This window comes from Hyperolius riggenbachi, chromosome 10 (assembly GCF_040937935.1).
Source record: "Hyperolius riggenbachi isolate aHypRig1 chromosome 10, aHypRig1.pri, whole genome shotgun sequence".
NCBI lineage: Eukaryota > Metazoa > Chordata > Amphibia > Anura > Hyperoliidae > Hyperolius > Hyperolius riggenbachi.
Window position 1 is genome coordinate 18,424,766 of NC_090655.1, and position 12,384 is coordinate 18,437,149.

Consider the following 12,384-nt stretch of genomic DNA (forward strand, 5'->3'; position numbering starts at 1 on the left):
GAAGATGATAGCATGCTTGGATTTTTTTTAACTTGATATTCTTTTAATTTGTTGATAACGAATGTCTTTTTAAATTTGAAAGATGGAATTGTATGTATCCACGGCCTCCCGTGCTCCGGAACGACGCTTCATGGTAGTGTACGCCAAAGGGGGGGAAAGACCGTGGGGATAAACTCTCCCACATTGATGTATGGCTCCATTCCCTGAATAAGTCACGCTGTGACGAAACCAGTAGGGAGGAGCCATACCCGGAAGCTGGATCACGTGGAGGAGAGGAGAACATAGCTGTGGTGGTGGCGAGACTCGCACTCTGGCTTACATCATACATGGCGGTCAGCCCGGGAGACCGCACGGAGTGGAGCCCGTTCTTTGCAAACTCTGCAGGCTATGATTATCCTCAGGGACATGTGAGTGCAATGTTTTAATAAAGTCATCTTTGGTTTTCAGTTTGCTGCGCAATGAAGGTTTTGTATTTGCTATTGAGGTATATTTCTGGATCAATGTGCTTGTGGTGATAAAGCACAAGGTGAAGTGGACACATGAGGAGACAATTGCCCCGAGGTGTGGGGAGCCTGCTAATGCCCCAAAAGTGATAAATGACCACTGTAATCCTGGCCCACCGCTGTTGGTGAGTGGAGGTGACAGTGATTACCTGATCTAAAATCCATTCGGAAGCGCTATCTGATAGTGGATATATATATAGAAAACCGAAGTGCCTGGAGGAAACCCACACAGACATGGTGAGAATGTACAAACTCCATGCAGATAGTGCTCTGGATGGTATTTGAACTGGGGACCTAGCGCTCCAACCATAACCATTACACCACCGTGCTGCTGTCTTTGAATGGCTTGAACTTACTTTCAGATGTCCGGCATTGGCTGCAATCTGTACCGCAGTTTCCCCTTCCACTCTATGGAGACAATTGTTCTGTGCGATATTTTGACCTGCTCTGACCAGCTCTTAATAAAAGCATCTTTGTAACCACCACCAAGTCTATGGAAGGAGACTCCTAATACCTCCTATTGATGACCTCATGGCTGTAGCAGATGCTGTTGGAGTAATGTTATGCTCTTAGTGGTCCTCCACCCAGCGTCAGAGTTTAACACTTACTTTAGTGATGCCTGTGCGTCTTAATGAACTGACAGACTGCACCCTCCCGCTTGTTGGATCATCTATAGAGTAGTCTGTACAGCGTACAGGTGCTGGATACACTGTAATTTTCAGCACAAGATGAGTTCTGTAGAGCTGTTCCAAAAAGACGGGGAACTGGGAAGGGGGGCAGGAGTGTTGTCATTGAAAGGGTGCCAGACTCGCTGCTCTCTTTGAGGTACATTGCAACTAATTGTTTTGCGAGGAATCAATTTTGCTTCCCATCATGAAATAGTACATTAAGCAAAAATGCAGGCCCAGATTCCTGCCTAAAGGTGTATGTTTCCTGTGGTTACTTTGGCTGCTAATTTGTGTTGTGCTGGGCGGGTGCCAGGAGTGTCTCTGCAGCTAATATTTAATGTTCAGGAGTGCTGCTTGTTTTGTTCGGAGGGGAGTACAGTATCTTGTTTTGATTGAGAAGATGCTGGTGGTGATTTCATATTTTCTGAACCCGGCAGTTGGTTATTTTGCTACATCTAAAGAAAACTAGAAAACTTCAGCATCGGTAAGTGATAAACTTGGAAACGGCATTAAAGAGAACCAAACACAAATAGGGACTTGTAAGAATATCAATCTCTGCTCTGAAAGGTGTGCAGCGGTAGTGGTGGCCTGGAAGGACCCCACAGTAGGTGTCTATATTTCTGCCTGGCTTCAATGCTCTCCAATCCACTTGACCTTGTCGTAGCAGCAGGTTTGGGTGGAGAAGGTAGAGGATTTGGGAATAACCAACTGAAAAGTTTAAAGCGGACCTGAACTCAGAAGTTCCTCTCTGCTCTAAAAGATAAGCAACAGCATAATAACCTTTACATAAAAAAACATTTTTGTTACAGCTGATAAAAATCATATCCTGCAATAAATCGTCAGTGTCTCAGATTCCTGCTTTCAGGGAAGCAGACATATCATTCTGTACTTACATATTAGCTGCTTCGCCGTGGCAGAGGAGATTCCTGAGCTGTAACAACTGAGAGATCATATTGCGGTGGTAATTAGTCACAGATGAGGGGGAATTAGACAGGCTAAACTCTCTAAATACATACAGGGTGCATTTCTCTAGGTTTCCTTCCGTTTTGTGCAAGAGTTCAGGTCTACTTTAAGGTGTTGTGCAAGTGTCAACAAAGGACAGTAACTGTAGCAAATGCTATGGCTAAGGAAGCCTTTGGCAGGGTGTCGTCATTGGTGGTCTTTAAACAAGACTCATCCCCCTTTTAAGGTTTTGTGTGATTTTACACCCAATGCCTATTTTCTGTACACAACAAGGAAGGGATCTGCAAGCTTCAGTTGAGTGTATAAAAGCTGGTTGTCTTTATTGCAAAAATCCACGCATAAGACATAGACCTCTACAGGTTCAAACTGATGCATATCAAGGTGTGCGCTTAGGTCCATTTTGGGGGGCAGAAGGGGTCGCAGTAGGAGGGGAGAGCATGGGCACCTACATAGGCGGGGAGGGGGACTACTCCACCCCCTCCCTCACCTCTGGCTCTCCCCTCAGCGCTCCCCCTCCAGTTAACATACTCACTGGCGCAGGATTTGGTGAGCTAGACCTTCGTGAACAAGGACGAGATCTGTAAGCTTCGGTTGAGTGCCTAAAAGCCAGTTGCAGTGGCGTAACAATAGGAGCTGCAGACCCTGCACCCGCGGCAAGAGCATGGCCACCTACGGTGGGGAGGGGAGCCACTCTCCGCCTTCTCACCTCTGGCTCTCCCCTCAGCATTTATAGGTGACAGCAGCAGGCAGGAACACAGGCATACCTCTGTGTTTCACCGCGGCGGTCCGATCACTAAGTGCCACACGCTACTTCCTGATAAACAGGAAGTAGTGTCAGATGTTTAGAGAGCGTAACCTGCAGTGGTGGAGCGCAAAGAGATATGCCTGTGTTCCTACCTGCTGCTGCCACCTCTAAATGCTGAGGGGAGAGCCAGAGGTGAGAAGGAGGGGAGTGGCTCCCCTCCCCACCATAGGTGGCCATGCTCTCGCCGCGGGTGCAGGGTCTGCAGCTCCGATTGTTACGCCACTGCAACTGGCTTTTAGGCACTCAACTGAAGCTTACAGATCTCGTACTTGTTGTTCACGAAGGTCTAGCTCACCAAATCCTGCGCCAGTGAGTATGCTAACGTGGGTTTCGGAGTGTTTGGATTTCTTTTTTAATTCAATATATTCTGTACACACGGTACATTTTTATTATCAAATCACATTTATGGGGTGGAGAAGTTGTCTTGGCCCGTGTACCCAGACTCGGGGGCCCCATCAGGAGTTAGCTAGGGGGGAGGGGGGGGGGGGGTAGAGCAGACATGTACACCTGGCAATGAGATGCTAACGTTTCCAGCTTTTGCATGTAATGCAGTTTGTAAGAAGCTTTGACTTCGGCCAGTCAAATGTATTTCAAATGCACTTTAAATTTAGTTCCTGTGATTGGCCCAGTTTCAAGCTAGATACATTTTGAATACATGTAAGGATGGAGGCGACAAAAACACCAGTAGTACTAGAAAATTATTTATTCAAAACACAAAATAGACAAGGCGTTTCATGGGTACCACCCCGCTTCCTCGGGTATATACACAGTGCCTTGCAGCAAGGTGAATAAGATATGGGTGCTGATCATATCTTATTCACCTTGTTGCAAGGCACTGTGTAGTGACCCAAGGAAGCGGAGTCGGACCCATGAAATGCGTTGTCAATTTTGTGTTTTGAATAAATACTTTTCTAGGACTACAGGTGTTTTTGTCATCAGGAAAGGTAAGAGATTACCTCTTATTCTTATTTTAACTATTAGAAGTTTATATATATTTTCACATTTGGGCTCCTCTATTCTTATGAGTATCCAGATAAACCTAATTTAGAGGTAATAATTTGTTTCCCCCTAAAAATGACAAACCCTGGAGAGCGACCATCCAGTTTCCTTCAGGACCTGGAAAACCGAGCAGGGACAGTTAATTTCCAGCTGGCTTATACGGTGGATGCAGGGACCTGCAACCCACTTTTGTAAGGAGCTCTGTATATACTTAAAGGATACCCAAGGTGACATGATGAGATAGACATGTGTATGTTCAGTGTCTAGCACACAAATAACTATGCGGTGTTCCTTTTTTTTTCTTTCTCTGCCTGAAAGAGTTAAATTTCAGGTATTTAAATGGCTGACTCAGTCCTGACTCAGACAGGAAGTGACTACAGTGTGACCCTCACTGATAAGAAATGCCAACTATAAAACACTTTCCTAGCAGAAAATGGCTTCTGAGAGCAGAAAAGAGATAAAAGGGGTCAATAGTTCCTAGATTTTAGCTCTGGCATACTTCAATGAATGATGAATGTGTCATTGAGCAAAATCAATACAACAGTTAAAACTTAAAAAGTCGATTTAAACATAAAATAAAACTGTGGAATATGTTAAAAAGTCATTTTTAGGAGCAGGAAGATCGATACAATTGTTTATTTCATTAGTTTATTTTCACCTCTGGTGTCCTTTAAAGCTTCCCATTTATTAATGATACTACACCATTGGGCTCCTGGTCTCTCTGTTTTCCCAGGTATTCTTGAGTACAAGGTCACTACAAGGATCACTGAAACCCTCCAATAACATTTTGCATACATGCTGGAATTTAGAGCGTCTAATTGGCCAGCTCTGCTGGGAGGTTCATGCTGTGCAAGTGGGCGGCGGAAATGTCAGCCCACCAATCAGACGGCTGTTTTCTGTTGACTGACGCATTACGTTTTCTGAGCATGTACGGTACGTAGATAGAACAATGTTTTCTGCTAGCCTGAAGCAGGGACTGCGGGGGAGACGGAACTCATTGTCTAATTATTGTACAAGGAAACATGATATGCTGGATGATAAGAATTCCTGCGTATTGATTTCCTCCAGCCTGGATCTCTTGGAGAAGCCAGAGTATGTGTGCGCGAGTCACTGCGAGGTCAGAGCGGGCCAGTCTGTTAATGCCCACTATATCATTTTAAAGGCCAACTGTATTTGCGAGTCTGTCGTAGCAGAAGCGTTTTGGGACACAAGGCTCTGTTGAAGCGTCCAATTAAATATGTTAACGATGCTGGATGTTCTCTCTCCCGGTGGCAACGCGGCCAAAACCAGAGCCTCTGCGGACCTTGCGCTTCTGTCCGGGCAAACGCAGTCAGAAAACTCAGTATCAGATGAAGTCGTAGGGGAAGAATTGTGGGGAAATCCTGCAAATTAAAGGACCATTACTGCGAAAAATTTTAAAATGTAAAATACATTTAAACAAATACAAAAGAAGTACGTTTCGAGTTAAATACACTATACATTACTTTTCTCCTATGTTGCTATCACTTACAGTAGGTAGTAGAAATCTGACAGGTTTTGCACTAGTTTCGGAGTAGTCCATCTCCTCATGAGTGATTTTTAGCATTTTGTTTATTTTTTTCTTTAAAGGAGCAAACCTTGGAAGGAATCAATACAAAGATGTTGTCTGCCCCCCCCCCCCCCCCCCCCCACACACATACCCCAACGCCACCAACACCATCACCTGTTAGCAGACTGATTTGGCTGTTGCACTGAGCAGTTGTATGTGTTACATGTATTGTAAATGAGACTGTGTTAGAGGATTAAACCGCCGTCTATTTAAACTGTACAGTGCTGCGATCTAAGGCCGCCCTGTACTAGAGACAGTCGTGTCACTTGGCTGTCCCCTGGGGAGGCACAAGAGTGATCGCTCCCATAGGCTGATGCCTATGACAGCCGATCGCTGGCATTGGCTGGCGGGGGGAGGGAGAGGAAAAAAGTAGGGAAATTTAATAAAAAATAAACAAAAATGCCAGCAGGGATTAGAGCCCACCAACAGACAGCTCTGTTGGTGGGCAGAAAAAAGGGGGTGGGGTGGAATCACTTGTGTGCTGATTTGTATGGCTCTGCAGTGAGCTCTTTAAGCTGCAGTGCCCTAATTTGTAAAAAGTTGCCTGTTCACCTGATCCCTTGTTGCTGCTAGCAGACCCTCCCAGGGTTACTGACAAGCATCTATCTTATAAGGGCTGCGCCTACGCAAGTACAGCCACTCCTGCGTGGCTCCAGCAGGGTTCTTCTTGTACCAGAGGAGGAGCACGGCCCGATTAGTAGGAGGGCCTAGCGAGGACAGTCAGTGACATGGCTATGTACTCTGTAAAGTGCTGCAGAATATGGCAGTGCTATATAAATAAATATATAATAATAATAAGAAGAAGAATATGGCAGGGCATTAGACTATGACTATAGTAGGATTGGACTGTGAGCTCCTCTGAGGACAGTCAGTGACATGACTATGTGCTCTGTAATGTGCTGCAGAAGATGTCCGTGCGTTAATATTTTATAATAATAATTCCTCTAATTTCTGCGTTTGTTATATGTACTTTTGATGGTTTTCCTCCCTTTGCGCTATTGTGAAAAGAAAAAAAAATCATTAGTAGCCAATAACTTCCTTCTATTACAAGCAATCTTTTCAATTGGCGTGTTTCTGGAGAGCGGCTGCATGTTTCTCATTGAATTGGGCTTGTTTGACTTGCTAATTTATTGCAGGAAAGTAACATGGATGGAAGGAAAACACATTAATGTTCTGTCGTTTGCAGGAGCGAGGAGGCCTCCGCGTTATTCAAGGTATGCGAGAGCCCGCAGGAAATGACTGCGCCGCTGAAACAGTGCGAGGCCTGGCTGCGAGCCTACTTCTGCGAGCCCGAGCTGACCGAGCAGCTCCCGGTCCCGCCCTTCCATCACCCGCTCCTCCAGAAAGGTACGTGTGCTCTGTGATATCGCTGTCAGTGCTTTGTCTGCTCACTCGACAACCCAGCTCCAGCGTGGTCGGTCTTCCACGGCCGCAGCACAAGTGAGTGCTCAGTGTGATGTCGTTACGAGGGGGGCTTGGTAACGTCTATCTCTTCCCAGGGCTTGTATTGGTTTTGGCACGAGCTATCATAATTCTTGGCTGGAGGTGATGAAGTAAAGCAGCTCAACTTTTGACTCCAGCTGTCCAAAAAAAAGAGAAAGAAATGTAGATAACATGAAATTGTGTCAATGCATCTGTTTATGAAGAGCCTCATTGTTCCCATGCAGATACAGAACAGGTTCCTGAGTGCACCGTTCAGCCCCCACTGCTCCGAGGCAAGGCACAAAGTCCTGGGCCTCCTGTGGTTGGCCACACCCCATTAAAGAGGAACTTCAGCCTAAACAAACACTGTCATTCAGTTACATTAGTTATGTTAATTAAAATAGGTAATATAATCGCTTACCCACCCTGTTTTAAAAGAACATGCAAATGTTTGATTTCATGGGGGCAGCCATCTTTTTGGTTGAAAGGAGCTGACAGGGAGCACGAGACACAGTTCCAACTGTCCTGTGTGCTGATCACCCCTCCCAGTTGCTAGGCAACATGAATAACAACATAGGAAATCCCATCATGCTTTGCACAGCATCAGGGAAAAAAAGCCCGGGCAGTTTTCTTTGATGGGGCGGAGCTTAGCTAAAAATGCAGCTAAAAATGATACTTTGGTAAGAAAAACAAAGTTCTGATGCTGTGAAACTGTTAAAGAAACACCAAGGCTTTTCAGTTCTGCTGAGTAGATTTTTAGTCTGGAAGTTCACTTTAAGGAGGAACTTTAAAGTGAACCTCCAGACTAAAAATCTAATCAGCAGCACTGAACAGGCTTGGTGTTTCTTTAACCATTTCACAGCATCAGAACTTCCAAAACTTTCCTTACCCAAGCTTCATTTTCAGCTGCTCAGAAGCTAAGCTCTGCCCCATCAAAGAAATCTGCCCGGGCATTTTTCCCCTGATGCTGTGCAAAGAATGCTGGGATTTCTGATGATGTTGTTCTCAATCATTGCCTAGCAGCTGGGAGGGGTGATCAGGACACGGGACAGTTGGAAGTGTGTCTCATGCTCCCTGTCGCCTCCTTTCAACCAAAAAGATGGCTGCCCTCATGAAATCACAAACACTTTATTGTTCTTTTAAAACAGGGTGGGTAAAAGATTATAGTACCTATCTATTTTAATTAACATAACTAATGTAACTAGTATGCTTGTTTAGGCTGAAGTTCCTCTTTAACCAAGATTTGAACTTCAGTCCAATCGGTAGCTGATACTCCCTTCCCCACTAGAAATCTTTACTTTTTCTTGAATAGTTCATCATAGGGATCTGTATGTCTGATATTGTGGTAAAACCCCTCCCACAGTGTGATGTCATGACCATAGTCCTGACCAGTTTGCAGTCTGTGAAGCACTTTGCATTGTGGTAAATAACAGATGTTTTCAACTACCAAGCAAGTCCTCTGTGCATAGAATTCTCAGTAATGAACATTCCGTACAGATCACCTGGCAGAACTAAAGATATCACCACCTGTGTTAAATTTCAGAATATAAATCAGGAAGAGAAAAGATTTTACAATGGAAAAACATTGACTAAATAATTTACAGTATAAATGAATATTGTAAAAAAAAAAAAAAAAAACAATTTCATACATTGTTGTTTTCACTACAGTTCCTCTTTAACTCTCAAACAGAACTGTTGGCTTGTGGGTTGCTGGGTTGCCCATGACCATGATGAGTCCAATGCAAGACTCTGAAAGCAGGAAGAGGTTGGGCTAAGGAAAAGGGGTGTGGCTAACACAGCTTGGGCCGTCTTTCCACAATCAGTGCGGATTGCAAAACTCTAGGTACAGTAAAAAGAATGGAACCTGCTGCAAACTTCCCATTAGTGCAATGCATTCGTGATGCAATTTTTTCCTGAGCGCTGTTGCTGTCCTGCAGCATTTCCCGTGCAATTGAGCTACTATACTTTGCATAGGAGCTCCGGAAATTTATCGTGACTTAGACATTTTTTTTTAAATTTTCCATGTTTTTTTTTTTTTTTTTACCCCTGCCACAAATTGCAAATGCAAACACTGTGGAATTGTGAGAGTGGACAATACAAAGGATTGCATTTTTTGTGTGAAAAAGGACCCATACTGCTCCTGAATAAGGTGAGAGCACAGCTTCTGCTGCGCTATGTTCTGCATTTACACAATGGGCTGGGGTAGTGCAGGAAGGGGGTGTTGCCTCGAAATGCGTCAGGATAGGCGGGTTGTTTGTATCTCAGGGACTCTCTGTGCCTCCTTATATGGCACATGGTTTTTATTTTCTAGTGTGTGTGTTGTTATTTTGTTTTTTGGGTGGGGGTTTGTGTGGGGGATATGAGGTGGTGACACGACCTCTTGCATGGGGTGGCAAAAACACTAGAAACGGCCCTGGTCGCGCATGTGCAGTACGTCTGCTCATACACAGACAGAAGCACAGGGATGGAAGAGCAGCTGCATGAATATATCCAACAAGCTCTTCAGATGCTCAGAGCGGTGGGCTTGAGGTTGATCTGGGGAGCCTGAATTACTTTTCTTTCTTCCTCAGTACAGGTTCCCTTTGAAGAACAACCGAGGTGACCTGTGACATGATGAGATAGACATGTGTATTTACCAGGGCTGTGGAGTCAGTACAAAAATATTTCAACTCTGACTCCTCAGTTTATGAAACCACTAACTCCGACTCCAGGTACCTAATACTCACCAGGGCAGTGGATTTCGTATAAAAATCATCCGGCTCCCGATTTAGACTCCTCAGTTTATGAAATCTCCGACTCCGGGTACCCAAAATTGGTCTTATTCCGACTCTCCGACTCCACAGCCCTTGAATTTACAGTGCCAAGCACACAAATAACTAGGCTGTGTTCTTTTTTTTTTTCTTTCTCTGTCTGAAAGAGTTAAACATCAGGTGTGCAAGTGACAGTTTCTGACCGGGTCGGACTGGGTCAGACATGAGCACAGCCCTCAATGATAAGTAATTACAGCCATAAAACACTTTCCCGTCAGTAAATGGCTTCTGAAAGCAGAAAAGCGATAAAAAGGGTTAATAATTCATAGGTTTTAGCTCTGGCATACTTCAATGAAGGTGTCATTGAGCAGAGACCATAAAACAGTGAAAACGTAAAAACTAGATCCAAATATAAAATAAAACCGTACAATAGCTAAAAAGCCATTTTTTAGGATAAGGATGATACATACAATTGTTTTTCTCATCAGTTTATTTTCACCTTGGATGTCCTTTAAACAACAATTGTACCAAGAGGGCTATGGAGGCTGCCATATTTATTTCCTTTTAAGCAATACCAGTTGCCTGGCAGCCCTGCTGATCCTCTGCCTCTAATACTTTCAGCCATAGACCCTGAACAAGCATATGCGGCCAAATGGATCAGCAGGACAGCCAGGCAACTGGTATTGTTTAAAAAGAAATAAATATAGCAGCAGTTGTCGTTTAGAGGTCAGTGAATAGGCCTGTGTTTGTCGTGTTTGTTAAATGCCTCTCCTTGATTCTTGTAATCAGTAAATATGCAGCGAATGAATTGTGAGCTGAGGAAATGAGTTAAACCTGTCTGTTCTTTGTTCTGAATATAACATACGAGCCTCACTAATGGACAATTAGACCGCTTTGTAAACACAGTTGGTTAGAGTCACATCACATTAGGCAGTTTATCAGGTGGCCACTGTTCAGTTTACTGTCATTACTGGCAATACCGTTTACCAGTTAATATATGCCGCAGGTTAAACAAAACGCTTGAAAAGTGAACTGTAACTTAATTATAAGTACTCTCATGCAATTATGGCGGCATATCAGCTGAAGTACGCGAGCAGGTAAGGGACGTCCTGGGCTCTGTGATCTCCTATCGGCGTTTGCCTGCGTTCGGTGATGTCATCTACGACAAATTGCTGACGGGCTTCTGCAGACCATTTATAAGGCAGGCTGTGCTTGGAAGTGCTCTTACCTACTTTGTGGGTTTTTGTCTGGATCAGGGAGGAGGTTTTGTGGGGAATCTCCCTGGTAGTTGGCGGCACTTGGTGAGAACATTTTTGGGAGGCTGTCTGTGCTGCTCCTTTTTTTGTGTCCGTCGCTCCAGGTTTATCGCAGCCTCCCCAAACATGTGGTCCGTTCGGCGGAACATGCTGTATAAAGGTTAGCAAACGAGATAGGGACTGTAGGCTCGTTCTTAATCTGAATCTGTTCTTAAAGCGGACCCAAACCAAACATTTTTTTAATTCATACTATTTAGTTGCACCACTCCGACACATACAAAGATAAATAAACACTCCTTCAAGCCTCTGAGCATTTCAGTGCATGCTTTTCACCCTTCTCTTTCCATAACTAGGGTTATACAGGTGGCAGCCATTAGCAATTCCTTCTTTGCAGGACACCTCCACCAGTCTGCCGGATTCTGGCCCGGGAATATGAAAGGAAGGGGGAGGGGTTCCTCCAATACATTTAAAATATTTTATATTTGTCAACATGCAGCTGAAAAAAGGCTGCTATTTATCATTATAAGTTAGAAAATAGATTTTATTTCTGAAATCTTTTATTTTTAATTTGGGTCCACTTTAAGTTGGAACACTGTGCCATCTCTGTCCCCTGTACTTTCTCTGTACCCCCCTGTGCCTCTAATCCCCCCCCCCCCCCCCCGTGTCATCTCTGTTCCCCTGTGTCTTCATTGTCCCCCTCTGTTTCATCTATGCCCCCCACTGTGTCACCTCTGTCCCTTTCCCTCTGTGTCTTTACTGCGTCCCTCTGTACCACCTCTGATACCTGTCCCACTTTGTGCCTTCTTCTGTCCCCCTTTATCCAAGGCTGGATCTAAGGTTTGCTGTAAAATGTGTATGCAGAACTTGGAACTCTCTATATCAGGTGTCAACCTCAAATACAAAGTGGGCCAAAATTGTACACTGGGACCAAGTCGCGGGCCAACCTCAATGTCTAGTGGTCCCCTCCCTCCCTTATAAAGTTCACAGGTGTCTAATGCCCTCTTCCCTCCTCTATATAGAATCCTAGTGTTTAGTGACCTTCTCCCTCCCCTATACAGTTCCCTGGCGTCTAGAGGCCCCCGCCCTCCCCAATACAGTTGTGCTCTCTCCCCCCCCCCCTTCCCCATAAATCTTTCCTGGTGTTCTAGGGCTTCAGCTCCAATGTTGTTTCCTTGGTAGTTTAGAGTGGGCCAAACATAATGAAAAGTGGGGAAAGCACTTGAGGGCCAAATTTAATGGCTCTGAGGGCCAGACTTGGCCTGTGGGCCGGAGTTTGATATATATGCTCTATATAGTGTAGTGTGCCACAGAAAAATGTCATCTTAAAGAGTTTAAGAACATTCTTCTTTGAATTGTTTTGAAATTTATTTTCTCAAAAACTCTAAGGTCTGTTTGAATTTTTTTCTTTTTGACTTGTTCCCATTTTTATT

The 12,384-nt window shown here is 44.4% G+C and overlaps 1 protein-coding gene across 1 annotated transcript in view; it reads left to right on the forward strand.

Moving 5' to 3' along the window:
• MGMT (O-6-methylguanine-DNA methyltransferase) overlaps positions 1-12,384 on the forward strand; it is a 648,626-nt gene that overhangs the window by 440,592 nt on the left and 195,650 nt on the right. Inside the window, exon 4 of the mRNA XM_068255130.1 lies at positions 6,713-6,873. Within this exon, the coding sequence (XP_068111231.1) occupies positions 6,713-6,873 (161 nt within the window). The remainder of the gene's footprint in view (positions 1-6,712; positions 6,874-12,384) is intronic.